At 58.5% G+C, this 23,499-nt stretch overlaps 3 protein-coding genes across 3 annotated transcripts in view; 2 read left to right on the top strand and 1 right to left on the bottom strand.

The window, feature by feature from the left end:
- The window catches only part of LOC137143655 (retinol dehydrogenase 11-like), a 34,857-nt gene extending 20,448 nt beyond the window's left edge, over window positions 1–14,409 (top strand). Inside the window, exons 3-6 of the mRNA XM_067533557.1 lie at window positions 9,322–9,411; window positions 9,840–10,028; window positions 12,274–12,380; window positions 14,085–14,409. Coding sequence (XP_067389658.1) covers window positions 9,322–9,411; window positions 9,840–10,028; window positions 12,274–12,380; window positions 14,085–14,279 — 581 coding nt within the window. The 3' untranslated portion in view covers window positions 14,280–14,409. The remainder of the gene's footprint in view (window positions 1–9,321; window positions 9,412–9,839; window positions 10,029–12,273; window positions 12,381–14,084) is intronic.
- A 461-nt stretch (window positions 14,410–14,870) lies between these two features.
- Window positions 14,871–20,826, bottom strand: LOC137143654 (uncharacterized). The gene is made up of 4 exons (XM_067533555.1): window positions 20,822–20,826; window positions 17,526–17,683; window positions 17,068–17,234; window positions 14,871–16,341 (listed from the first exon to the last, which is right to left on the bottom strand). The coding sequence occupies exons 2-4, from the start codon at window positions 17,674–17,676 to the stop codon at window positions 15,016–15,018; spliced, it is 1,644 nt and encodes a 547-aa protein (XP_067389656.1). The 5' UTR covers window positions 17,677–17,683; window positions 20,822–20,826; the 3' UTR covers window positions 14,871–15,015.
- An 895-nt stretch (window positions 20,827–21,721) lies between these two features.
- DCTN1 (dynactin subunit 1) overlaps window positions 21,722–23,499 on the top strand; it is a 129,610-nt gene continuing 127,832 nt past the window's right edge. Inside the window, 1 exon segment of the mRNA XM_067533554.1 lies at window positions 21,722–21,739. The gene's annotated coding sequence lies outside the window, so the exon portion shown is untranslated.

Here is a 23,499-nt window from a genome sequence, read left to right as displayed (position 1 = left end):
ATTAGGAAAAAGTTTTTCCCTAGGAGGGTGGTGAAGCACTGGAATGGGTTACCTAGGGAGGTGGTGGAATCTCCATCCTTAGAGGTTTTTAAGCTGAGGCTTGACAAAGCCCTGGTTGGGATGATATAGCTGAGGTTAGTCCTGCTTTGAGCAGGGGGTTGGACTAGATGACCTCCTGAGGTCCCTTCCAACTCTAATATTCTATGATTCTATGATTCTATGTGCAACTGATTGTTCCTTTCTATGTGGAGTACTTTGCATTTGTCCTTACTGAATTTCATCCTATTTACTTCAGACCATTTCTCCAGTTTGTCCAGCTCATTTTGAATTTTAATCCTATCCTCCAAAGCACTTGCCACCCTCCCAGCTTGGTATCGTCCACAAACATTATAAGTGTGCTCTCTGTGCCATTATCTAAATCATTGATGAAGATATGGAGCAGAACCAGACCCAGAACTGATCCCTGTGGGACCCCACTCAATATGCCCGTCCAGCTTGACTGCGAACCACTGATAACTGCTCTCTGGGAACGGTTTTCCAGCCAGTTTTGCATCCATCTTATAGTAGCTCCATCTAGGTTGTATTTCCCTAGTTTGTTTATGAGAAGTCATGCGAGACAGTATCAAAAGACAAGATATACCACACCTACCACTTCTCCCCATCCACAAGGCTTGTTACCCTGCCAAAGAAAGCTACCAGGTTGGTTTGACAGGATTTGTTCTTGATAAATGCCTGCAGGCTGTTACTTATCACCTTATTACCTCCTAGGTGTTTGCAAATTGCTTGCTTGATTATTTGCTCCATTATCTTCCTGGCTCCTGAAGTTAAGCTATGGATGACAGCTTAGTGGCAAGTGAGACAGCAAAGGAACATGAAGAATTGTAAAGGGCTTCTTGAAGCGTTGCCAAACATAGAGTTTAAAAGTTAATCCTTTTCAGTCTCAAATCAAGCAAAAGGAAGTACAGTAGCTAGGAATTAGCCGCAGTGCAGGAGGCAGTCAGGCGCTAAAGAAAGATCCTAAATCCCGGCCGTCATTCTTGGGTCTCATTAATTTCTGTTGGGAGTTTCTTGTAGGATGTGCAGAAAAGGTCGGACCCGTCTATGAACTGCTTAAAAGGCTGCACTGGGCACGGCCGGAGGAAGCAATTAGTGTATGGGAAAGTTTGAAAAAACTTTGATGGAAGCTTCAAGCACAGCCACCCCGAATAATGAGTTCCCCGTGGTGCTGTGGCTTAGTATTAAAAGCTGGTGCATTGTTGGTATGATTGCTCAGGGCACAGTTTTTCAACCTGTGGTACGTGTACCCTTGGGGTTACGCGAGACACAGGCAGGGGGTACGCGGTGAAAAACCCAGTGAAAGGAGCCTGGCGGCAGCCACCCACATCCCACCCAGTCCCAGCTCCCAGGTTGGAGCCTGGCAGCAGCCTCCTGCACCCTGCGAGCTGAGCTCACAGCTGGATGGCTGCCACCCGTGCCCTGGCTCTGAGCCAAGAGACAGCCTCCTGTGCCCTGGCTTGAAGAAGGGCAGCAGTTGCCTGCCGCCTGCCCGCATCCCCGGGTCCCAGCCTGTGCAGAAGCCTCCTCTGCCCCAGCTGGGATTGGGTGGCAGTCGCCCACCTCCCAGGCTGGCAACTTGCCCAGGTGGCAGCCCCTCCTTCCCGGCTCTAAGCCCGGTGCCCAGAAAGCCAGGCAGGGAGCCCAGCAGTTTGCCCAGTCCTGGAGCTGGGCTCTGCCCGCAGGCTTACTTGTCAATTTATGACAGCCCCAGCTTTTACCAGTATAAAAATCTTGAGGGGCCCACACTGTGATCTGCCCCAGGCCTGCACCCCCCAGGGGAGCGCTGCTGTCCACTCTGGGCCGCTAGTGCCTGTTCAGACCTCACAAGTTCCTGGCTGTGCGAGGAGAACACCACGTGACCCTGCCATCAGGCCATGGTGATTGGCTGGCGTTGAGCTTTGCTGCTATATGGAGGATGCGGAGGAGGAAGGAGGGGAGACACAGCAGTGGGTTTTGTGGCCTGCCACAGCCACACAGCACTGCAGAACTCGGAACTCTCCTGCAGTACGAGAAATACAGTCGTGCAGCGGTAAAGGGGAAAAGATTGTTTTCTCAGAGTGGAAAATTGGGTGTTGGGTACTTATTACAATGTTCAGAAGTTAGGGGTACTTGCTACTGAAAAGGCTGAGGAGCACTGACTCAGGGCACTGGGGCTGGGGAATGATCTATGGCATATTGCAGTAGAGCTTTACCACGTCCGGAAAGTGCATTGAGCGCTTGTGAGCAGGCCACAATTACACCTGCTGGACATTGCAAAAAGCAGGCAATTATGGGAGCAGGCTGAGCACCTCCCGCCCCGAGCAGCTCCCGCACGCCCCCTCTGCGCATGGCAGGGAGGCAGCTGGGCCGCGCAGTGGGAGGCAGACCTGGGGTCTCAGCTGGGGCTAGCCCGGTAACACTGTGGAGCAGCCGGAGCCCCGGTGGCCTGGCCAGAGGCCTGCAGGGAAAGCTCTGCTTTGGGCTGGTTGTTGCAGTTAGTGGCTAAGAAAGAAGCCGTCCCCTGGGCTTGGAACTCCTTCCCTCTGAGTGTGCCCACACGCCCAGTACACGCTACGTGGCGAGGCTGCTAGAGCCTCCTTCACAGCCAGATACACCAGGTGTGTTCACGCTCAGGCCTTGTCTATACTAGCGGTATGCCGGCAAAACGTTTGTCGCTCAGGGGTGTGAGGAGAACCATCCGTCTGAGCGACACAAGTTTTGCCGTCGTACGCGCCTGTGTGGGCAGCACTACATCGGCAGGAGAGCATCCCCCCGACACAGATACCGCGCACCTTTAGCTGGTTTTCCTACGGCAGCGGGAGAGCGCTCTCCGGTCGACACAACGCGGCCACACACGTGTTTTATTCGTACCCCTGAGCGACACAAGTTTTGCCGGCCTAGTGTAGACAAGGCCTGAGATCCGGTAATGCTCTGCCAGGTGGGGCTGAGGACAGACTCAGTGAGGTATGTCGCACACAGCGCCACCTGTGGCTGAACCGTGTAGTGCAGGTTCACGTTCCATCACGTCTCCCCCTTTACCGTCTATGTTCCCGCCATTTACAATGTTCACACCATCACGTGGTCTTTGACGTTCAGCACATATCAGTCGGTTATAAGTGTCTGAATCAGACTGGTTCTCCCATCACATGACCTGCATGCGTAGTAACTTGGTCACCTGGCTGCCCATTAGCGGCAACGACTGGCTGTGGTGGGTTTGGAATCCTTGAATCACAGAATCAGAGCAGATGAGTGGTGGAAGGGACCTCAGCAGGTATCTAGTCCCAACCCCTGCTCAAAGCAGGACCAACCCCAACTAAATCATCCCAGCCAGGGCTTTGTCAAGCTGGGCCTTAAAAACCTCTAAGGATGGAGATTCCCCCACCTCCCTAGGTAACCCATTCCAGTGCTTCACCACTCCCCTAGGGAAAACGTTTTTCCTAATGTCCAACCTAGACCTCCCCAACTGCAACTTGAGACCGTTGCTTCTTGTTCTGTCATCTGCCACCACTGAGAACAGCCTAGCTCCATCCTCCCTGGAACCCCCTTTCAGGTAGTTAAAGGCTGCTATCAAAACTGGACAAACAATAGTTCCTTCAATAAGTCTTGTGCTCCAGGTTGCCCTCCGCTGGACTCTCTCCAATGCCGAATACTCCAAATGAGGGGGGGAATAATCACTTCCCTCGATCTGCTGGCAATGCTCCTACGAATGCAGCCCGACATTCCATTAGTCTTCTTGGCAACCAGGGCACACTGCTGACTCATATCCAGCTTCTTGTCCTCTGTAACCCCCAGGTTCTTTGCTGCAGAACTGCTGCCTAGCCCGTCGGTCCCCAGTCTGTAGCTGTGCATGGGATTCTTCCATCCTAAGTTTAGGACTCTGCACTTGTCCTTGTTGAACTTCATCAGATTTCTTTTGGCCCAATCCTCCATTTTGTCTAGGTCCTTCTGTATCCTATCCCTACCTTCCAGGGTATCTACCATTCTCCCCATCTTAGTGTCATCTGCAAACTTGCTGAGGGTACAATCTACTCCATCCTCCAGATCATTAATGAAGATGTTGATCAAAACCGGCCCCAGCACCAACTCTTGGGGCACTCCGCTTGTGACCGGCTGCCAGCTAGACATGGAGCCATTGATCACTACCCGTTGAGGCTGATGATCTAGCCAGCTCTCTGTCCACCTTACATTCCATTCATCCAACCTACACTTCTGTAACTTGCTGACAAGAATATTGTGGGAGACCGTATCAAAAGCTTTTCTAAAGTTAAGGTATATCATGTCCACCGCTTTCCCCACATCCACAGAGCCAGTCACCTCTTCATAGCAAGCAATCAGGTTGGTCAGACATGACTTGCCCTTGGTGAATCCATGCTGCCTGTTCCTGATCACCCTCCTCTCTTCCAAGTGCCTCAAAATGGATTCCTTGTGGACCTGCTCCATGATTTTTCAGGCACTGAGGTGAGGCTGACCGGTCTGTAGTTCCCTGGATCCTCTTTCTTCCCTTTTTTGAAGATGGGCACTATATTTGCCTTTTTCTAATCATCCGGGACTTCCCCCAATTGCCAACTCCCTCAGCACCCTCGGATGCATTGCATCCGGCCCCACGGACTTGTGTACGTCCAGCCTTTCAAAACAGTCCTGGACCTGTTCTTTCAGCACTGAGGGCTGCTCATCTCCTCCCCATTCTGAGCTGCCCAGTGCAGTAGTCTGGGAGCTGACCTTGTCTGTGAAGACAAAGGCAAAAAAGGCATTGAGTACCTCAGCTTTCTCCACATCCTCTGTCACTAGGTTGCCTCCCCCATGAGTCGCCATCTTGTTCTGCGTCTGCCATTGGTAGTTTGCTCTGTGGTTGTTCTTTTTGAGGAACAAACTGCAGGTGTCAGTGGTTTCCGCTGAACTCTCCACTCTCGGTCTCAGTCGCATATGATCCGGACACTGAATTCTTTTTCTTCACTACAGCTGGAGTTGTCCATTTTCTCCATCCAATTTGACATGAACACGGTCATGGAGTTCTAGACTCACAGTTCTCTGAGTGTCATCTGTTGTAAAAGGCTTCGTAAGCCCTTTTGCTTCTTTCATCCAATTTGTCTAGCCACTTTAGAGAGATTCTTTTCCCAAGTTGGAACAGTATTTCTCAGTTGTCCTCCCATCAGCAGTTTCGCTGGACTATGCTATTGGTGTTCTTCTGAGTTAGAGATCAGCGGGGAACAGATCTTCCTGCTGTAGGATTTTCTTGGCTCTCTGTACAGCTGTCTCAGCCTCGCCATTCGCTTGTGGGTAACGTATTTCATTTTGAATGACTTTAAATTCTGCTGCAATGAATTGAGGTCCGTTGTCCGTAACTAGTTATTCTAGAATCCTGAAATGAACAAAAGTGTGTTTCAGTTTCTTGATAACACTGCAACACGTCACGTCTTTCAAGTACATTATTTTTATATACCTGGAAAACCAGTTCACAATGCCCAGGTAACGCCGTCTTCTGAATCTGCCTCAATCTGCAGCTCCTCTCTTCCAAGCTCTGGCTGGTGGAGGTGTTGTTATTAAATCTTCTTTGTCTCATGTTGGTCCATTAGTTCTGCAATGTTCACAGGCAGATACTTTATCTCCTTGCTGGGCCCGGCCAGCACAGGGACTGGTTGGCCCATTCGTGGCATTTCGTTAACCCTGGACGTCCTTCAGGGGTGAGGTTTAGGATTCTTCCTCTCATTTCATTTGGAATTGCAATGCAACCGCCTTTAGCTGTGAATCTGTGTGATTCACTTCATTGTCCACACACTGCAGAGTCGTGTCTTGTCCCTTCCTTCGTGTCCTTTAGACACATGGGCCAGCCGCCCGGCCCAGTGTGACTTAGAACTGCCTCCAGTTGTGTGTCTGGCAAGGTTGCTTTTTGTAGCTGGAGTAGTTTCTTTTCTGAGACTGGTCTGTACGTGTCCACAGCAGCCAGGTGTGGAACTCACGGGTAGCTGAGCAATGGGTTACATGACAGAGTGTCTGCTGCTGCCGGATTTTTCCCAAAACATATTTAGTAATTGGTTTAAATCACATTAACCTTAGCAATAGACGCTGGCAAATCAGTGGTGCTTGATCCAGATCTTTTCCACTGATGAGGGTTATGAGGGGTTTATAGTCCATTGTCAATGTAAATGAATCCAGTCCACACAGATAGCTGTAAAGTTCCCCCATGCCCATCCGCTTGCCAGGCACTCCTTTTCAATCTTTGCTTATCGTTTTCCTGCTTCTGTAAGTTAGCGAGGGCAAAATACAACCGGCTTCCACTCCAGCCATGTTGTTGCAACAAGACACCACCAAGGCCATAGCTGCGTGTGTTCACACAAACCCTGGTGGGTTTGGTCACATCGTAGCACTGGAGAACTGGAGCTGTTCAGATAATTTCTTTTATCTTTTTGAAGGCAAGGACTTCATTCCTCTCCCGCACCATACCCACAATGTGTTGGACTGTAACAGTTCATTTCATGGTTTTGTACTGTAGAAATGTCTGGCAGGTATTGACCAAGGTAATTTACCATGCCCAGTATGCATCTCAGTCCTGGTACATTAGTTGGTGCATTTCAGTAATTGCTTTTACTTTCTCAGGGCTAGGACTGATTCCATCTTTGTTATTGTCTGTCCCAAAAACTCAGTTTGAGGTAATCAAAAATGCATTTTTCCTTGTTTAGCTTCCGTTTGGACTGACTGATTAGGCTTAGAACTTTGTTGAGGGTTTTGCTGTGTTCTTCCATCGAGGATCCATACATCAAAATATCATCCATGAAAACTACAACTCCATTTGTGTTTGTTAACAGTTCTGCCACCTTTCCTGGGAAAATCTTTGAAAGCAAAACCCCCCCGAGGGTGTGATAGCTGTTGGCAGTTCAGCACTTTCTGTGGCTAAAGGAATGGGCCAGAATCCAGCTGAAGCATCCAGCTTGGAGAATACAGAAGCTCCTTTCACTCTGGGGAGGAAGTCAGCCAGCACCGGGAGGAGAGATTTTTCTCTCACAGCTGCTTCCTTAAGTCTCTTAAGATCCACACAGATTCCTAATTTTCCATTTTTCTTTGTAACCGTTACCACTGGGGCACCGCAGGCTGTTGGCTCAGAGATTTTCTCGATCATGCCAATCCGCTCCGTTCTTGGACTCAGGGCCCATCTCACCAGAACTCTGCGCATCTCTGAGAGACGGATCTCTACTAGTGATACGTGGGGCAGCTCCCTGGAGCTCCCTGCACCCCTTCACGGGACATGACGCTGTGGGCCAGTCTTCCACTGCACACTCAGCTGTCTGTAGTGCTGCCGGCACTTCTGCGGCCTCCGACCCACCACTTCTGACCACTGCTTGCTAGTCTCCCGCATGTGGAATATACGCAGGGCCCAGCACTCGAGGAAGAGATGGAGGTTACTTACTGATAACTGGGGGTTCTTCGAGATGTGTGTCCCCACCTGTGTTCCCCACCCCCACCCCCTCTGCTGCCCACTATCTGGATTTGCTGTGAGAGAAGGAACTGGAGAGGCATCAGTCTGCATTTGATGCCCTCAATTCAGAGCACGGGGAAAGCTACAGTGCACGTGTGGACCAAGAGACACGGCTTGCTAAGACCATTCTGGAGGCAAGTGCAGGTGCGTGTGCATGCCCCACGTGTGGTGTCCAGAGAGGGACCACACATCCCGAGGAGCCACCAGGCCCAGGTCAGTACACTCCATTTGAGTGCTAAGGGGCTGGCTGCTGAGTATTTATTAACCCTTTGGGCCCCACATTGGGTGCCAGAAATGTATTCATTTAGCTGGAATATACGGGCTCGAGGCATTAACGTAGCCCAGGGAGTGTCCAGCATTAAACAAGGTTCGGGGCTGAGTGTGTGGATGTCACTTCCGCCTGCTTCGCTCCATGGCAAACACACCACTAAACGTTAAACACGTCTAACCTGTTATTAAAGATACAGTAAAGAAGGAAAACCAGTTAACGCCCTGGAAATGTCAAGTGTTAAGTGAAGAGACCAGACGGGTGAGGTAACAGCCTTTATTGGACCAATTCGCACCTCGCCCGCCGTGTGCCCACCTGGTCTCTCTAATGTCCTGGGACCAACACGGCAACAGCAACGCCGCACAGAAACATCAGGTGACGCTTTCGTTGTAACAACCTCCCTCGTTCCCTTTCCCTTTAGCTGGAGAGAGGTTTCAGAAGGAAACCTCCCTTGGGCCGACGGTCTCCTCGATGGTATCAAAGAGGGCGATAACTGTCCTCTTGGGGAGAAGAGAAGTTAGTTGAGACAGGCTGCCGCCGCTGCTGCCATTGTTAACGTCCCATCCCGTTTCAGCCCAGCTGGAGCGTGTGGATGTGCTGATGTCATCTGGGTTCCTCTCTTGGGCCCGCTGTAGTCCGAAGGACAAAAGCCCAGGATCTTAGGAGATCCCAGGGAGCCCCTGTGGCAGCCGCAGTGGTGAACCTCGCTCCAGTAGCCCATTTTTCTCCCCAAAGCCTCTTTTTCCAAGGACCCACAAAGAGCGTGGTGGGCGGAACGGCCCGTCCGCTCCATATCTTGCCCCTCAGTCAGGTCATGTTTCACACACCAGTTTTGGTTCACTGATTTCTGGTCCCGTGCTGCACTCATTGACTGGGCCTAGTCTTAGCCTTTCTCTTTTGCCTAATCCAGCCTGTCTGTCTTGCCTGTGCACCGCGTCCCATCAGCGCCTGTTGTAGGTTACAGTCACGTCCTCGGAACGCTCCCTTGCTTTTCACAGTGGCGCTCACGAGTCGGGCACCTTTGTCACCAGTTATCACGAGGGGTTCCATTCGCACGTGGGCTTCTTGTGAGATACCAGCACCTCTCCAATACCCCACTGCCCACAGGGCACGGCTGGTCCTTGCCACGGAGATCTCTGCATGCCATCTCTCTGAAGCTGCCAGGTCTCCCCGGCTTGCTGGGAGGGCTTTGTTCATTACCCGGCTGGGGCAGACCCCCCTGAGGGTATTACCTGTCTGTCAGCAGCACTGAAGAGCCCCTGCCAGGGATTAGGGCCCATGGGCCAGGCGCTGCAGCAGAGCGCTCAGCCTGGGTGTCTGCAGGACACAGCCTGGCCGGGGCTGGGCTGGCCCTGAGGTGAGGAGGGGCGGGTGGTACCAGGAACAGACAGAGCTTTGGAAGGAAGCAGGTGTCTCAGCTCAGCCTGAGGCTGTGATGGCCAGGGAGCGTGGGTGGAAGTCCGATCCCCAGTCCGAATGGCGCACAGCCACCCGCCCCCTGCTGCCCAGCCAGGACCTGCTGTGCCAGTCCCGTCTTTTCTTCCAGGTCTGCCATTCTCCATCACCTCCGAGGGGCTGGAGCAGATGTTCGCCACCAACTACTTGGGCCCTTTTCTTCTTACCAATTTGCTGCTGGGTAAGGACTGCCCCGGGCGCCGGGCACTCGCCGGGCTGGGGACGGGCTGCCCCGGGCGCCGGGCACTCGCCGGGCTGGGGACGGGCTGCCCCGGGCGCCGGGCACTCGCCGGGCTGGGGACGGGCTGCCCCGGGCGTCGGGCACTCGCCGGGCTGGGGACGGGCTGCCGGGCGCCGGGCACTCGCCGGGCTGGGGACGGGCTGCCCCGGGCGCCGGGCACTCGCCGGGCTGGGGGGCCTTGCCCTGCTGCTCCTGGCATTCAGCTGGGCTCGGACCCAGGCCTTGCGCTGGCTGCAGGTTTCACGGACTCTGCGACTGGTGCCTGGGAGGCTCCCAGAGGTGGGGCTTCTCCCCGGCCCCCGCTTACTGTACGGCCCCCCCCCCCATGCTGCCCCCTGCCATGTGTTTGCTTCCCCTCCCCCGCGCAGGTACCATGAAGGCGTCAGCTCCCGCCCGCATCGTGAACGTCTCGTCCTTCAGACACTACCGGGGCACGGCCAACGTGAAGCACCTGACCGGGCAGGAGAAGACCAAGAGCTTTGACCACACCTACAAGAACACCAAGCTCATGAACATCCTCTTCACCCAGGAGCTGGCCAGGAGGCTGCAGGGCACGGGTCAGTGTGATGCCCCCCGCGGCCCCTCGCCAGCAGAGTCCAGCACCCCCATGCAACCAGAGCCCCATGGCGCCTCCTGAACGCCCTCCCCACCCCCCCGGTGTATTTGCTCTCCGCGTCCCCCTGGATGTATGCAGCACCAGAGAAGCGATAGCCATTGGCTCAGGGATCCGGAGGTCCTGTCTCACAGCCCGGCCAGCTGCAGCGCACCAGCCTCCCAGGGAGGCCCGCAGAGCCTTGAATTCCCTGCACTGCACACAGGAGAGGAGAGTCCCCAGCCTAACCCTGCCAGCTCAGGTGGCCAGGCCACGCTGTCCTGTCCTGCAAACACCCACTGGCCTGGCTGCCACAGTGCTGGGTGCTCTGCCCGGGCTCTCTCACTCCTGGGCAGCCGTGCTCACTCGACTCGCCCCGGCTCTCCTGGCCGGGGGCTACTTCCCTTCAGCAGCGTCCTGCGCTGGAGAGAACACCGCACGGGGGCCGTTTTCTAGGGCTTGGGAAGAAGCTGCTGAGGCCCCAGCACTGACCCCGGGAAGGGGGGTGGGCGTTGACGTCACACGATTCCCGCTTTGCCGCACTGCTGCTGTGAGCTGGAGATGGCTGGGGGCCAGGCTGGGCTAACCGGACAGCAGGAATCTCCAGCTTGTATTTCTGTTCTCATCATCCATGTACGTTTCCCACCCTCTCTTGCTGCCTCCATGAAACCAAGATCCAAAGGCCAGACTTGTAAAGGCATTTCGGTGCCTAACTCCCATTGGAATGGATCCCTGGGCCCATGGGGATAAGAGCGTCACCCTTTGTGACCGCGGAGCTAGCCAGGAGGTTGGGCTCTTGGCCGGTGTTCCAGGTAGGAGGATACATCGCTGAGTCAGGGATTTCTTGGTTGTTTACAAACCTGCCCCAAGTCCTGTTGCTTTGAACACGGGAGGAATCAAACAGAAGGGGACAGCGTCTGTGCGCGCTGCCTTGTCGCCAGCACTCTCTGCCCAGAGGTCTCTCTGCGCTCTCTCTCCCATGACCACATTGCTGGCGGCTGTTACGGTCTGCTTGGCTTTCTCATGGCGCATCAACGTGCCCTCTCTCTTTGACACAGACGCCTCCACCCCTTTCCACCAGTCCCCTTGGGCCACATCATGTAGAGGCTGCTGGCAGCTCTTGTGTTCTGGGGCGCTCCTGTTACTGTTAGACAAGCAGGTGCAACCGAGCCGAGAGCAGGAACGCTGCCTGCTGCCTGCAGGGGCGGTGAGGGTATAACACATGGAGGGTTGGGAGGCGTTCAGAGACTACAGCGACAGGGGCCAGCTAAGCACCAGAGCTGGACAGAAATGAGAACAGAGCCTGCCTGAGCTCACCCCTGGCCCAGCTCTCCTGGTTTGCCGGGCGGATGGCGGTGGTTTGTTCCGGGAGGCAATGAAGACGGGGGGGTCAGGGTAACAAAAGGGCTAGAGAACATGGGGCGTTTGCATCGCCCCTCTCACAACACGAGAACGAGGGGACGGTCGATGCCACTGACAGGCAGAGCATTTCAAATGGCCATGATGTCACACTGCGGGGTGGTGCGTGGGACCCCACACCCACCAGCTGTGGCTGAGACCACGGATTTAGCAGGGGCAGAAAAGGGTTGGAAATTCGCATGGATAATGAGGACAGCTCGGGGCTTCCCAGTCACTCGCCCGGCTGGGCCCGATTCATTAGCAGACAAGGAGCAGTTGGGCCCCAAGGAAACTCCCAGGCTGCCCCGGCCAAGATGCCCTGGGAAGGGCTGCTCCTGTCCCGCCCTGCGGGTGGCTCCAGCCAGGCCGTCCCCTGTGGCTGGTGTGGAGAGTTGCTTCCCGCCCCCGGCAAGGCTCGTTCCCCCCGTACCCCGCTGTCTCTCTGTTCCCCAGACAAGCGCCCGCCTGCCCTCAGGTCTGCCCTACATCCTAACGACTCCCCCCATCATCGGGCGGTGCCCACACCTGATCCAGCCAAGCACCGGGCGGCAGGTCATTAGGCACAAGTGGGGCTCAGTCCAGCTCCTCTAAACAGGTCAGGCCACGCCAGCCGGTGGCAGGCATCCTGCAACGCAGGGGAACTGCTGCCCCGGCTGCACCTGCTCGAGGAGTAAAGAGGCCCCCCCAGCCCGTGTCCTGCTGGTACAAAACTCACCCCCGGCCAGAGTGCTGCCCGCCCTCTCTCCCACCTCCCATGCCGGCCCCAGAGCCGGGTCAGTGACGGGCTTTGCTCCTCTGCTTCCTGTCTGCAGGGGTGACGGCCAATTCCCTCAACCCTGGCATCGTGAAGACAGAAATCATGCGCCATTTCAACTGGCTGGTTCGCCTCCTCTTCAGCATCGTTGGCGTCTTCTTCATGGTGGGTGCAATGGCGGGGTCGTGGCAAGGGGCGGGGGGCCTAGGATGGACTCCCTCCAGGAGCACGTGGGGCCCAGAGGGCGGGAGCTGTGCTAGCAGGCTGCGCTCTCCCCACAGCACAAGGGCAGGGCAGGGCCAGCGAGTGACTAGGGCAGCCCGTGTGGCCGGGCACGAGTTTCCAGGTGACACATAGCGGGATCCCCAAAGCCTCGGTCCCCACCTACCTCCGGAAGGCCTGGCCCTGTGGGGCTGGCTGAGGGTTCGGGACGGGGGGGCAGCTGCGGTGTGGGTGAGGAGTTCCTGGAGCACAGCGCTGGCAGCTGCTCCAGACCCTGAGTGCCAGGCGCTGCAGGTGACTGGCTCAGAGGCTGCAGGTGGGAGTCAGACCAGGAGTGGGGTGTTCTAGACCCCTCACGAGGAGGCAGGGGAGAGTCCCCGAGCAAGCCCAGGGCAATAGCAGCTAATTCCCACCACCGGGGCATGCCACCCTCCGTACAGAGCCAGGTCCCCTCAGGGGCTTCGAACCCCCCAATCGCTGCCCCCTCAGTGCACGGGGGTCCTGCCTGCTGGGCTTCACCACTCAAACCAGCAGAGACCGGAGAAACTGGCCCCCGCTGCCTGGCCGAGAGCTGCCGCGGAGCCGAGGCCAGGACTGCGCGGGCTGGCACCCGGGGTCTGGCGAGCTGACCGAGGATGCTTTTTAAAACTGAGTTAGCTAAAGGCCTAGGGGCCCCCAACGGCTAGTGTAGACACACCCCAGCCCCTGCCCCCAGGGTACAGTGCAGCCGGGGAACACAACTGCCTGGGACCCAGGCGCGGGGACTTGGCCCCGGAGCTGCACCAGCCCAAATTCCTGGGCTGGAGAGAGCCCTGCTGTCGGGGGGGGTGTGTGTGTGTGTGTGTGTTATCCCTGCTGTCGGGTGTGTGCGCGTTAGCCTCTGCTGTCAGGGGTGTGTGTGTGTATGTATGTTATCCCCTGCTGTCGGGTGTGCGTGTGTGTGTGTGTTATCCCCTGCTGTCAGGGGTGTGTGTATGTGTGTTATCCCCTGCTGTCGGGTGTGCGTGTGTGTTATCCCCTGCTGTCGGGTGTGTGTGTGTGTGTGTGTGTTATCCCCTGCTGTCGGGTGTGTGTGTGTGTGTGTGTCTTAGCCCCTGCTGGAGGACAGGCCGCATGGCGAGATGATAGCACCCTTCCCCGCGGGTGACCCTGGTGCTCAGAATCGGGGCCCTCCTGGGGAGCACTAGCCACGCCCACAGCTCAGTGCTCTCCAGCTCACCGCTTCCCCAGGGGGCTACAGGCTGATGCCCCCAACCTGCCGCCCGGGCCCTGCGTTCGCAGCCGCTTCTGGCAGACGGCGCCAGCCAGCGGGTTGTAAAGTAAACGTGGGACCAAACCCACCTTCCCCCGCCGCCTGCCCACTCGCCCACCCCCTCGCCTGCTGCCCTCCTACCCTGCTCCCACACCCTCAGTGCCTCCCCACCCCGGGACCCAGCCCGCCAGGGCCCTGCACTCCCTGCTCCCACCTGCCGCTCCCCGTCTCTGCTGCCGTGGGGCAGCACTGGCATTAACTCAGCCTCGGTGGGGGGCTCGAGGTCTTCCCCTGGTGCCGCGCGGTGGGTTTGAGCAGTGCCTGGGGCCTGGGGGGTGGCTGGGCTGGTGGGGAGACGCTGCCAAGCCATTCTTTAACCCCCCCCTTCTCTCTAGTCCGCGGAGGAGGGAGCAGCCAGCACCATTTACTGCGCCGTCTCGGAGGAAGCCGCGGGCATCACGGGGAAGTACTTTGACAGCGACTGCAGGCTGGCGCTGCCCTCCGCGGCTGCCCGCGACCCGGGCCTGGCCCACAAGCTGTGGGAGGAGTCGGAGCGGCTGACGGGCCTCGCGGAAGGCAAGGGCTTGTGAACATTGGAGCCCGTGGCCCCAGCCGCGCAGCAGCCGGCTAGCCCCACGGCTGCAGGGCTAGCCCGCAGGAGCTGGGACACAGGCGAGCGGAGGGGGCGGGGGGAGAAGGGCTCTGCCGGCGGGAGCCAGGCCAGCGGGAAGGTGGGAATTCGATGAGCCTTTGGAAGGGCCACTCGCCTCTGTGCTGCCGGGGGCCACAGCGCCAGCTCCTCCCCTCACCCCCCGTTCCTGCCCCCACCGGCAGCCCCCACCGTTCTGTGGGGCACCCTGAATGGTTCAGAAACAACCCCACGGCCCTCTGCAGGGCAGGGCCCAGCCTACACCACACTACGCGCCCCGCAGAGCGAGATCTCCTTGGAGGGTGGGGAGAGGGCTAAGCCATTCAGCAACCTCTTTTACTGAGCGGGATGGAGCCAAGGAGCAAATCCCCATCCCGGCAGTGCAGAGGGCAGGCACGGCGTTGGGGAGCCCTTCCACCCCCATGCCTAGGGCTGCCCCCTCCGCTGCCCTGGCTGAGCCAAGGGCCCTGCCTGTTTACGGCTGTGCAGATGAAAGCGCAGCCCCAGGATGTTCGCAGGCACTGTGTCCCGCCGGTGTTCACTCTGCTTTATTAAATACAGCTCTCTGGCGCCCGTGTGCGGTCTGCGGCTCCTTCCTGCGGCACGGGGACTTCCCTTTGGGGGGTGGCTGCAGCTCCAAGGCAGAGGGGGCGGCGTGGCAGGCCAGGCAGGACACTTCACTGCCACGTGATGTCCAGCTCCAGCCGCTCCTGCCCGACGGTCTGGAGCAGCTGGTCGTAGTCCCGGCGGTGGATGGCCGGGCAGCCGGCCAAGTTCAGGGAGCTGAGCTGATTGTCCACGGCCAGCAGCCAGCGCACGGTCGGGCCGGACACCTGGCTCTCGGCCAGCGACAGCGCTCGCAGACGGCGGAGGGCGGCGCCGGGGGCCGCCAGCGCCTTCTGGAACACGCCGTCCAGGGAGAAAGGGATGGCGAGAAGGGCCACGGTCTCCAGGCCGGGGGAGCGGCTGAAGAGGGAGACCAGGCTCGCCCCCAGGACAGCAGCATGCTGGGAAGGGAGAAGCCCATGAGAGCTGTCCAGGCCCAGGCTGAAGTGCCGGAGTTTGGGGAAGGGGTGGTGGAGCAGGTCGAGCTCCCAGTCCAGCAGCTCTGCGGCAGGCTCCCCGTTGGGCACGGCGTCGGCCGGCCGGCCGGGCCCCGCAGGGGTGCTCAGGTGGCTGCTGAAGGCGCAGAGGTTGGGGCAGCAGTTCAGCACGGCGCAGAAGGAAAACTCCTCGTCGTAGGCGAAGCCGTGGAGGGAGAGGGACTGCAGCTGGGCTCCCCGGCTCCGCGCCACGGGAAGCATCTCTGCCAGCGCCCGTCCCTGGTGCCCCGTGCAGTGCACGGCGAGCTGGGTGAGGCGGCTCCAGGCCAGGCTGCCCCAGCCTGTGCCAGGGCCGTCGGCGAGAGACACCGTCGCCTCCGCCACCGCCGGGCAGACGGAGCAGAGCGTGGCGAGGAAGGACTCCTCCACTTCCTCAACCTGCCGGAGCGTCAGCGTCAGCCAGGAGTCGCCCCCGGCTGCGTGGGCACCCTGCCTGCTTCGGGCCAGCTCCTCCAGCGAGGGGAAGCCCGGCATGCCTTTGGTGCCATTGAACTGCTGGGTGTGGATGAGACACAGGGCCTCCGCGATGCAGCCGTTGGCCAGGAACTGCAGGCGGGGCAGAGCCAGCAGCACAAAGGCCAGGGCTCTGATGAAGTCCTGGGTTGGGCCCTTGGGCTCTATCCCCCGGGCCAGCAGCACCTGCAGCGCAGGACAGCAAAGGGTGCCCTCGCTCTGATCGTAGGCCAGGTGCAGCAGGGAGCTGGGGGCCACCTTCTGGCAGTGAGAGATGTCCAGTTCCCGCAGCCGCTTGCAGCAGGAGCCCGCGGCCGCCAGCACCTGGGTGTTGGCCTGTGTCTCCGCCAGGCCCAGCTTGGTCAGCCGGGGCAGGCCCTCCAGCAGGTCCACCAGCGCGGCCGTCGGGACCCGGCTGCAGCCGTTGAGGTCTAGGGAGGACAAGCTCTGCAAGCAGAAACAGGGAGACAGATCTTCCTTCAGGGGGGGGTTGAAGACACTGATGGGGGGGGGGGACTCGCTGCTGGAGCTGGGCTCCTCCGTTAGCTCCAGGACACAGGCAGGGGGTTGGGGGAGCTTCTCCCCACACTCACCTCCTCCCCAGGTCAGATCAGGGCCCCACCCCTGATGGTGGAGAGGTGACCTGTCTGATCCTGGCGTCTCACCTGAGCCTGGGGTGAGGCAGGCCAGGGCTGGGCGGGGAGCTAGGCAGACCAGCATCCCACCCATCCCCGTGTCTGTTTACCCTGGGAGCTCTGGGCTGGGACCCCGGCTGCCCACCACACGCCCCATGCTGCTATGTGAACCGCTGACCGTCAGCAAGCTTAGCGAAGGGATCCTCACAACCCCCCGGGGTGTGTGTGAAGTGAGCCTAACAAAGCCAGTCCAGGCTAAGTCAGGAAGAGAACCCAGGAGTCCTGCCTGCCAGCCAATGCCCCTCCCCCTGCCCCTCTAACCACTAGACTCACTCCCTTCCAGAGCCGGGCACAGAACCCAGGAGTCCTCACTGCCAACCCCCCATCCTTTGCTCTGGCCACTGGACACCCACCTCCTCCCACAGAGGTCAGAACCCAGGAGTTCATCAGCTCAGCCCCCTTCCCAGCTGCGCGTGCCCAGGAGCCGTTCGATGTCCCTGTGCCCCCGTGACAGAAGGGTCCCTGGGGCTCCGCTTACCTGGCACCGCACCGCGATCAGCTGGGCGATGGCGTTGCTGACCAGGCCGGGACAGGAGCGCAGGCTCAGCTCCGTGAGGTGTGGCACGAGCAGCAGGTGGAGCGCGGCCCGCGTCAGGCGCCGACTCTCCCCCAGTAACTGGAGCAGGTCCTGGACTAAGCAGCCGGCTGTGTGGGAGGCAGCAAAGGGGACAGACGGTGATAACCAGCCTCACCGAGCTTGCCCGTGGCAGGCAGGGGGGTGCCGTCAGCACTGCAGTGCATTTCCTCTGCTCTGCCCAGGTGCTCTCACTCCCTCACCCCCCAGCAGAGCAGCGCTGCCCCCGCCCTCCCATACCCTTGGCAGAGCCATGCTGTGAGGACACGCGGTACAGAGCCAGGAGGTGCCATGGGCCGGGAAGGGGGTGGGGGCTCCATCCACCCCCCATCCTGGGGCAGAGGAACACGCCTGCCTCTCACCCAGGTCATTGAAGGGCCCCAGGATGTAGCGGAACTGGTACTCGTCGAGGTAGTTCTCGCTGTAATCCTTCACCCACACGCTCTGCATGTGCTTGGCCATGTTCTCCAGGCACAAGCGGCTCAGCAGTGCCACGGCTTTCTTCTTGGGCATCTGGCTGCTGGGGAGAGGCAGAGGGAGAGTGCTGAATCATCAGATCTGCCTGCCCTCTCTGCTGCTGCCAGCCAAGGATCTCAAAGCACATTAGGGACTGAAGCCACGCAGAGAGGTTCAGGGTCATTAGCCCCATTGGATGATGGGGAGAGTGGGACACAGAGTGGAAAGGGATTCACACAGGGAGTCAGCGGCAGGGTCATAAATAGAACCCAGGAGTCCGGGTCCCCACTCCCTGTGCCTCGGCCACACGACTATCCTTCCTCCTTTCAGGTCACTGGGTTGAAGCCCCCCAGGGCATGCCAGGGAGGTAGCATGCGCAGCCTAGGGGCATGGAGCAGAAGTGCCCTCCGCAGCGAGCCCGGTGGGGCAGCCCTCTGCCCGGCACGAATGGTGCAGGGGGAGCTGGGTTAGTCTGCTGGGAGGAAAAGGATCTGCCAGCCACAGCATGTCGCTGGCAAGGCCAGAGGAGTGCTCTCCTCAGGGGCATTTATTGTGTCGTCTCGCTCACTGCAGCCCCGTCAGCCCGGGGATAACTTGCGAAGGACAGCGCTGCCTCACTCCCCAGGCTTTGACAGCCATCCCTTCCATGCCTGGGCTCCCCTTCTGCCCTGGGTTAGCCCCCGGGCTCTCTTACTGCACGTTTCCATGCCTCTCTCCCTGACACTCCCCCGGGTGCTTGCCCTTCTCCCCTGGATTGTCTGTCTCTCCTGCGTCTCCCCTCAAATCTCTCCCCCTGCCCCCTCTTTCCTACATGGCATCAAGCTCACCTGTTGCTCTGGCAGGTTGGGCCCTGGCTCTCCACTTCTGAAGCAGCTGGGACTGAGCCAGGGCCTGTTGTGGTTACCAGAGGATGGCGGGGTGAAGCCTGGCTAAAGTAAGGGCTTGCCCCTCAACCGAGAGGGAGGAGCCAGTGGACCCAGGCCACACGTAAATACTGGGGACAACATATGAAAAACCAGGAACGGGCGTGAGGGTAAAAGGTTAAAATCAGGGCTCCAGAGCGGGACACCCAGCAGAACCCCTGCCAGCGCCTGCTGCTCCGCAAAGGTGTCGGTGGACACCCCCGGAAGGCTTCTGCTCGGCGGCATGGCTGGGCAAGGGCACAAAATAGCCCCAGAGTCACTCCAGCTTCCTCTTGCTGGTAGGTGGACAGCCGCCCTGGTCAGTTCCAGGTCCCCCAGTGTTGTGGGCCACGGACGGGATGTGTGCGAATGAGGAGGTGCAGGCAGAAGAGCGGCCAGAATCTCAGTAAAAGGTGCTGGAGGAGCGGCTGCAACCTGACGCACCCCCATAGACACGCGCCAGGGTCTCCCTCTTAGCTGCACACGAAACAGATGACAGGGGAGTTCATGAACCGCGCCACGTCCACCCCCACGCTCACAGCTCCACGGAGAGGCTGCCAGCTGATATCCCCAGCAGGCTGTGGAACTAGAGTGGAGCACAGACTGGCCCAGTGGCCTTCCTCAGCGGGCAGCAGGCCGGGGTGGGACACAAGGGCAAGGACGGGCATGGTCTGAAGTGCGCCTGTACAGATATTTTCTGGGTGTGCTCAGAGCCAGCCTGGTCGGATGTCATTCAGCTGACTCAAGAGGCCTGCTGGGAGTGCCTGGGAAGGCTTGTGGGGTGGGGCCTGATGAGGTCAGGAAGGCCTGGGGTGGGGTGGGGTGGGGGCAGGGAGCACCCCCCCAGAGGCTGGCGGCTGTCCTCTTCTCCTGGAGCACACCCCAGGGTCGGCAGCCCCAGCTGTGGGTGAAAGGCCCAGGCCCAGCCAGGCCCTTGGGTCCCGGTGGCCTGTGTTGTTGTATCTGTCCGGAGCAAGGCTCCAACGCTTCTCTCACCCCCAGACCTGGGGCCAAGGAAAGGCGTCACCTCCCCTGCCTTGTTTTCCCTCCACACTCCAGTTAGCAGCCGGTGGGGGACAGAGGTCTCTGCGGTGAGCTGGAGGTGTGGCTGGGTCCCCGCCGGACAGGCCTGAAAGCTGCCCCTGTCCTTCATTACTGTGGGTTTCTCGCATTTCATTTGCCATGACTCGATTTTAACAATTTGACTCACATCCCGTCCCCAGCTTCCTCCCCCCCCGTCTGAGCCACCCCGTCCCGGGTCCCCCCATCCCACCTGAGCAAAGGGAGGCTGCCAGAGCCCGGATCCCAGTGAGGGCTGCACGGAGAGGGGAGCTCTGGGCTGGATCCTTTCCCCGGACAGACACCACGAAGTGACAGCCCCCCACCAGCAGCGACTCCACCTCCTCGGCCCTCGCCAACAGCTGAGCTGAGCTGAGCTGAGCTTCCTGGGCGGGTGGCAGTGGCTGGCTGGCCCCACCTTCCCGAGGGCGGGGGAGCAGGAGAGAGGCCCATGCAGCACTGATGGCTGTGACACTGGCAGCCCAGGGTATCAGAGACCAGGGGGGGTCAGGCCATATTTTTTCCGGGACCCACGTCTGCTGCTGAGCGAGACAAGCTCTGGTGCGCCACGGAGCTTTCCTCAGCTCTGGGCAACGTCTTCAGGGTCCCGGCTAAATGCAAGAGCGCGCACAGCCTGAGCACTCCGCAGGCAGGGGCCAGGCAAGGGGAGGCGGGCAGGGCAGGGCACGGCACAGCCCGGAGGGCAGCGGGTACACGCTGCGGGGAGAAGCCATAAACCCGCTTTAAGAGCCCGCTGTTCGTTTAGCGTCTAGCCGAGTTCTGCACCTAAGCGCCCGGGCCCGTCTCTCGGCAGCGGGCAGGTGTCCCTGGGGGAGGGCGGCTGACAGCCCGGCACAGCCTGGCGGCTGCGTGCAAAGCGGGACCGGGGCCAGACACGAACCGTCAGCCGGGAAGCGACGGAAACCGGTGCCTGGGCTGGGAGCCCGGGAGCAGCTGCAGGGACAGTACAGCGCCGTGCACCCACCCGCCGGGGCACCAGGGGCGCGCAGACACCCCCGCGCAGCTGCGCCCCGGGGCAGCCCCCCGCGCACCGAGCACCTGGCGGCTCGCGGACCCGCCTGCAGCCGGTCCGCTCCGGCCCCGCCCCTGACAGCTGCTCCCTGGCGCCTGCCCATCAGCTGCGCCCCTGGCCCCTCGCGCTCGGACGCCACGCGCCCCGCCCCGCCACGCCCCTACTGGCGCTAGGCTCCGCCTCCTCTGTCCCCTTCCCCTTGCCGTACCAGCAGCTCACGCCCCCGCTCCCTCTTGGCTTCAGCGCCTGCGCGACGCTCTCCGCAGGCCCCCTGCGGGCTGCCCGTGGCGCTGCCTGACCGGAAAGTTCTGCTCCGAAGAGCTCGCGCCGAGCCCAGCCGCTGCAGCCAGCGCGAGTCCCTCAGCGCCCGGGGGTGCGTCCGGCGGCGCGACCGCCAACCGCCGGCGGGGGGGCTGGGCTGGGCGGGGCCCGGGGCCGAGAGTCAGCCGCTAAGGGGGCGGCCGGGCAGCAGGTACCGACCCCCCGCGCCCTAGGGCTCCGGGCAGGGCCCCCTCTCAGGGCGGGGTCGGTGCCAGGGCGGGGTCCCCTGTGGGGGCGGGGCAGGGCTCCCGTCTCTGGGGATGGGGGAGTTGGCGCCAGGGAAGGGTCCCCTGTGGGGATAGGGCAGGGCTCTCCTCTATGGGGATGGGGGGTTGGTGCCAGGGCGGGGCCCCCTGTGGGGGCGGGGCAGGGCTCCTCTCTATGGGGGGAGGGGGTGCCGGGGCGGGGCGGGGCAGGGCAGGGGGATGGGGGGTTGGTGCCAGGGCGGGGTCCCCTGGTGGGGCAGGGCAGGGCTCCCCCTCTGTGGGGTTGGGGGGGTTGGTGTCAGGGGGAGGCCGGAGGTCTCCCCTCTGTGGGGTTGGCGGTGGGATGGGGCAGCTGTCCCGCGGGGCTCTGTGGTTGGAGAGTGCTAGGCTGGGGGATGAGGGTGGGAGGGTTGGATGGTGCCAGGCCAGGCCAGGCCCGCGGCTTCTCTTCGCAGCAGGTTTCCTGTTGGTCGCTGATGTGGCCCTTGCAGCCAAGACCTCGCCCTTTGTCTGGTGGTTTAGCATGGATGTTGCAGTAGTGCCTGGTTGGGCACAGACCCTATCAGCCTGGGTGGGAGCTGCACAAACGCAGGGAGGAGGTGGGTTCTCATCCCTGCCCCAGAGAGCTCCGGCTCCAAGAATTTGTTTTCAGTAATGTAAAGAGGTCAAGTACCAAGGAAATGTGCAACACTTAGCATTGCTGGGCACACAGCTCTCCCTGGCATCTCTGGGGCCTGTAACCCCAGCAGACATCCTTTCTGCCTCCCTGTGCTGGTGAAGCGTGATACAGCTCTCTCAAAATAAACAAGACACTGTGGCTGTAAAATGCTTCAAAAAAGAGTGGGGCTGAATCACCCAATACTTTGGCAACTCATTCCTGATCTGATTCCCTCATGATGGGGCAGCAGCACAGAAAACCAGAAATTTTGCTGATGTTTTACAGTAAATTAAAAAAAAAATCCCTTTTCTTTAATGAGGAAGTAGAACTCTCGTTGTTTTGTTTTAGCATCTATAGTGCTCTTTGGAATGCTGTGTTAACATTGAGAGCCTTGCATTCCCCCATGAGGTAGGTAGGTGGCAGAGTTCCCATTTTGTAGATGGGGAAACCTCAGGCTCAAAGAAGTGAAATAATTTCCCCTCTGGCACATAGCGAGTTATCAGCATAGCTGGAATTAGAACTCTGGAATTCCTGGCTCCTAGCTCTCTTCTGAGACCACAACCGTTGTGTGGTTAGAAACAATTCTGCTTTATTTAATCTTTATTTCCCCCATTGATAATGTTGCTAGGGGTAGTTGCATGAAACAGGATCTTTGTTTATTAATTTGTGTGTTTTGTGTCCCACCTGGAATCCTAAACGTTAGTTGTGTTGTTTATTAATTTGTAAAGCCTTTTCCACTTGTATCTGTGCTGTCTGGTCAGCACTTCGATACAATTCAAACATGTACAGCAGTGGCACTGTTAGAGGGATGTGGAAAGGTGGTTTGTTTTTTGTTTTGTTTTGTTTGTTTACATTTTAGGAAGATAAATGCTAGTACAAATGTCGATGAATGAGCAATCATCACAATCCATTACTGTGGCAATAATTGTCACCAAGCAGGTGACCTATTTGTGGAAACAAAGATTCTGTTTTTGTGCAGATGTTCCTATCCAGCAAACTTAAAAACAAGTGAGAGCATATCCAGAAAGGCCATAATACCCCAGATACTGATACAGGAGCAGGATTGTTCTTAAACATAATGACATCTCCATAGAACATTTTATAAAACACAAGTTTTTTTTTTTCAGTTTAACTGAGATGCTGCTTGTTACTACAATTTTTTAAATTTCAGTGTAATTCACCTTTTTCCTTGGTGTTATGCTGGCAACCTTCAACCCATCTAAGGCCTGGAAGCAGGTTTCATTTTGCTGACTGTAGTTACATAGTCTTTCAAGCATCTTGTATGTGGTGATGAAGAACTCTGCAGAGTGTAATGAAATTACAAAAAAGCAAAATCATTGTGCATTGCCCATGGAAACCCAAATCTTACTATAGCATAGAATAATAGAATATTAGGGTTGGAAGGGACCTCAGGAGGTCATCTAGTCCAACCCCCTGTTCAAAGCAGGACCAGCCCTAGCATCTCTTGTACTAGAAGTATCCTGACTCATTTCACACTAATAACCCCTTATAACATTGTCAGAACAACAAACAGATTAAAGTTTAAAATACATCTGTGAAACACGTGTAAAACATTTTTCCAGATATAGGTGTTGATTTAGAAAGCTTTATATTTTATTAGTTTTGTGGCTCTCTTCTAATTACAGCATTCTAGAACTACACGTTTGCCTGCTCCCTTGTATGAAACTCTTCTAAGGAACA

This window comes from Emydura macquarii, unplaced genomic scaffold (genome assembly GCF_026122565.2).
Source record: "Emydura macquarii macquarii isolate MOO-44397 ecotype Brisbane River unplaced genomic scaffold, CSIRO-AGI_Emac_v2 contig_3345, whole genome shotgun sequence".
Classification (NCBI taxonomy): Eukaryota; Metazoa; Chordata; order Testudines; family Chelidae; genus Emydura; species Emydura macquarii.
The sequence above is the reverse complement of the archived record's forward strand: the minus strand, read 5'-3'. Positions and strand labels throughout refer to the sequence as shown.

Bases quoted from the DNA above. Each gene is read 5' to 3' on its own strand.
- LOC137143654 (XM_067533555.1), bottom strand. From the start codon at position 17,676: ATGCCCAAGAAGAAAGCCGTGGCACTGCTGAGCCGCTTGTGCCTGGAG. The intron at 17,235-17,525 runs GTGAGAGGCAGG...CCTCCCACACAG, and splicing joins GGGGCCCTTCAATGACCTGG to CCGGCTGCTTAGTCCAGGAC. The intron at 16,342-17,067 runs GTAAGCGGAGCC...TTCTGCTTGCAG, and splicing joins TGATCGCGGTGCGGTGCCAG to AGCTTGTCCTCCCTAGACCT.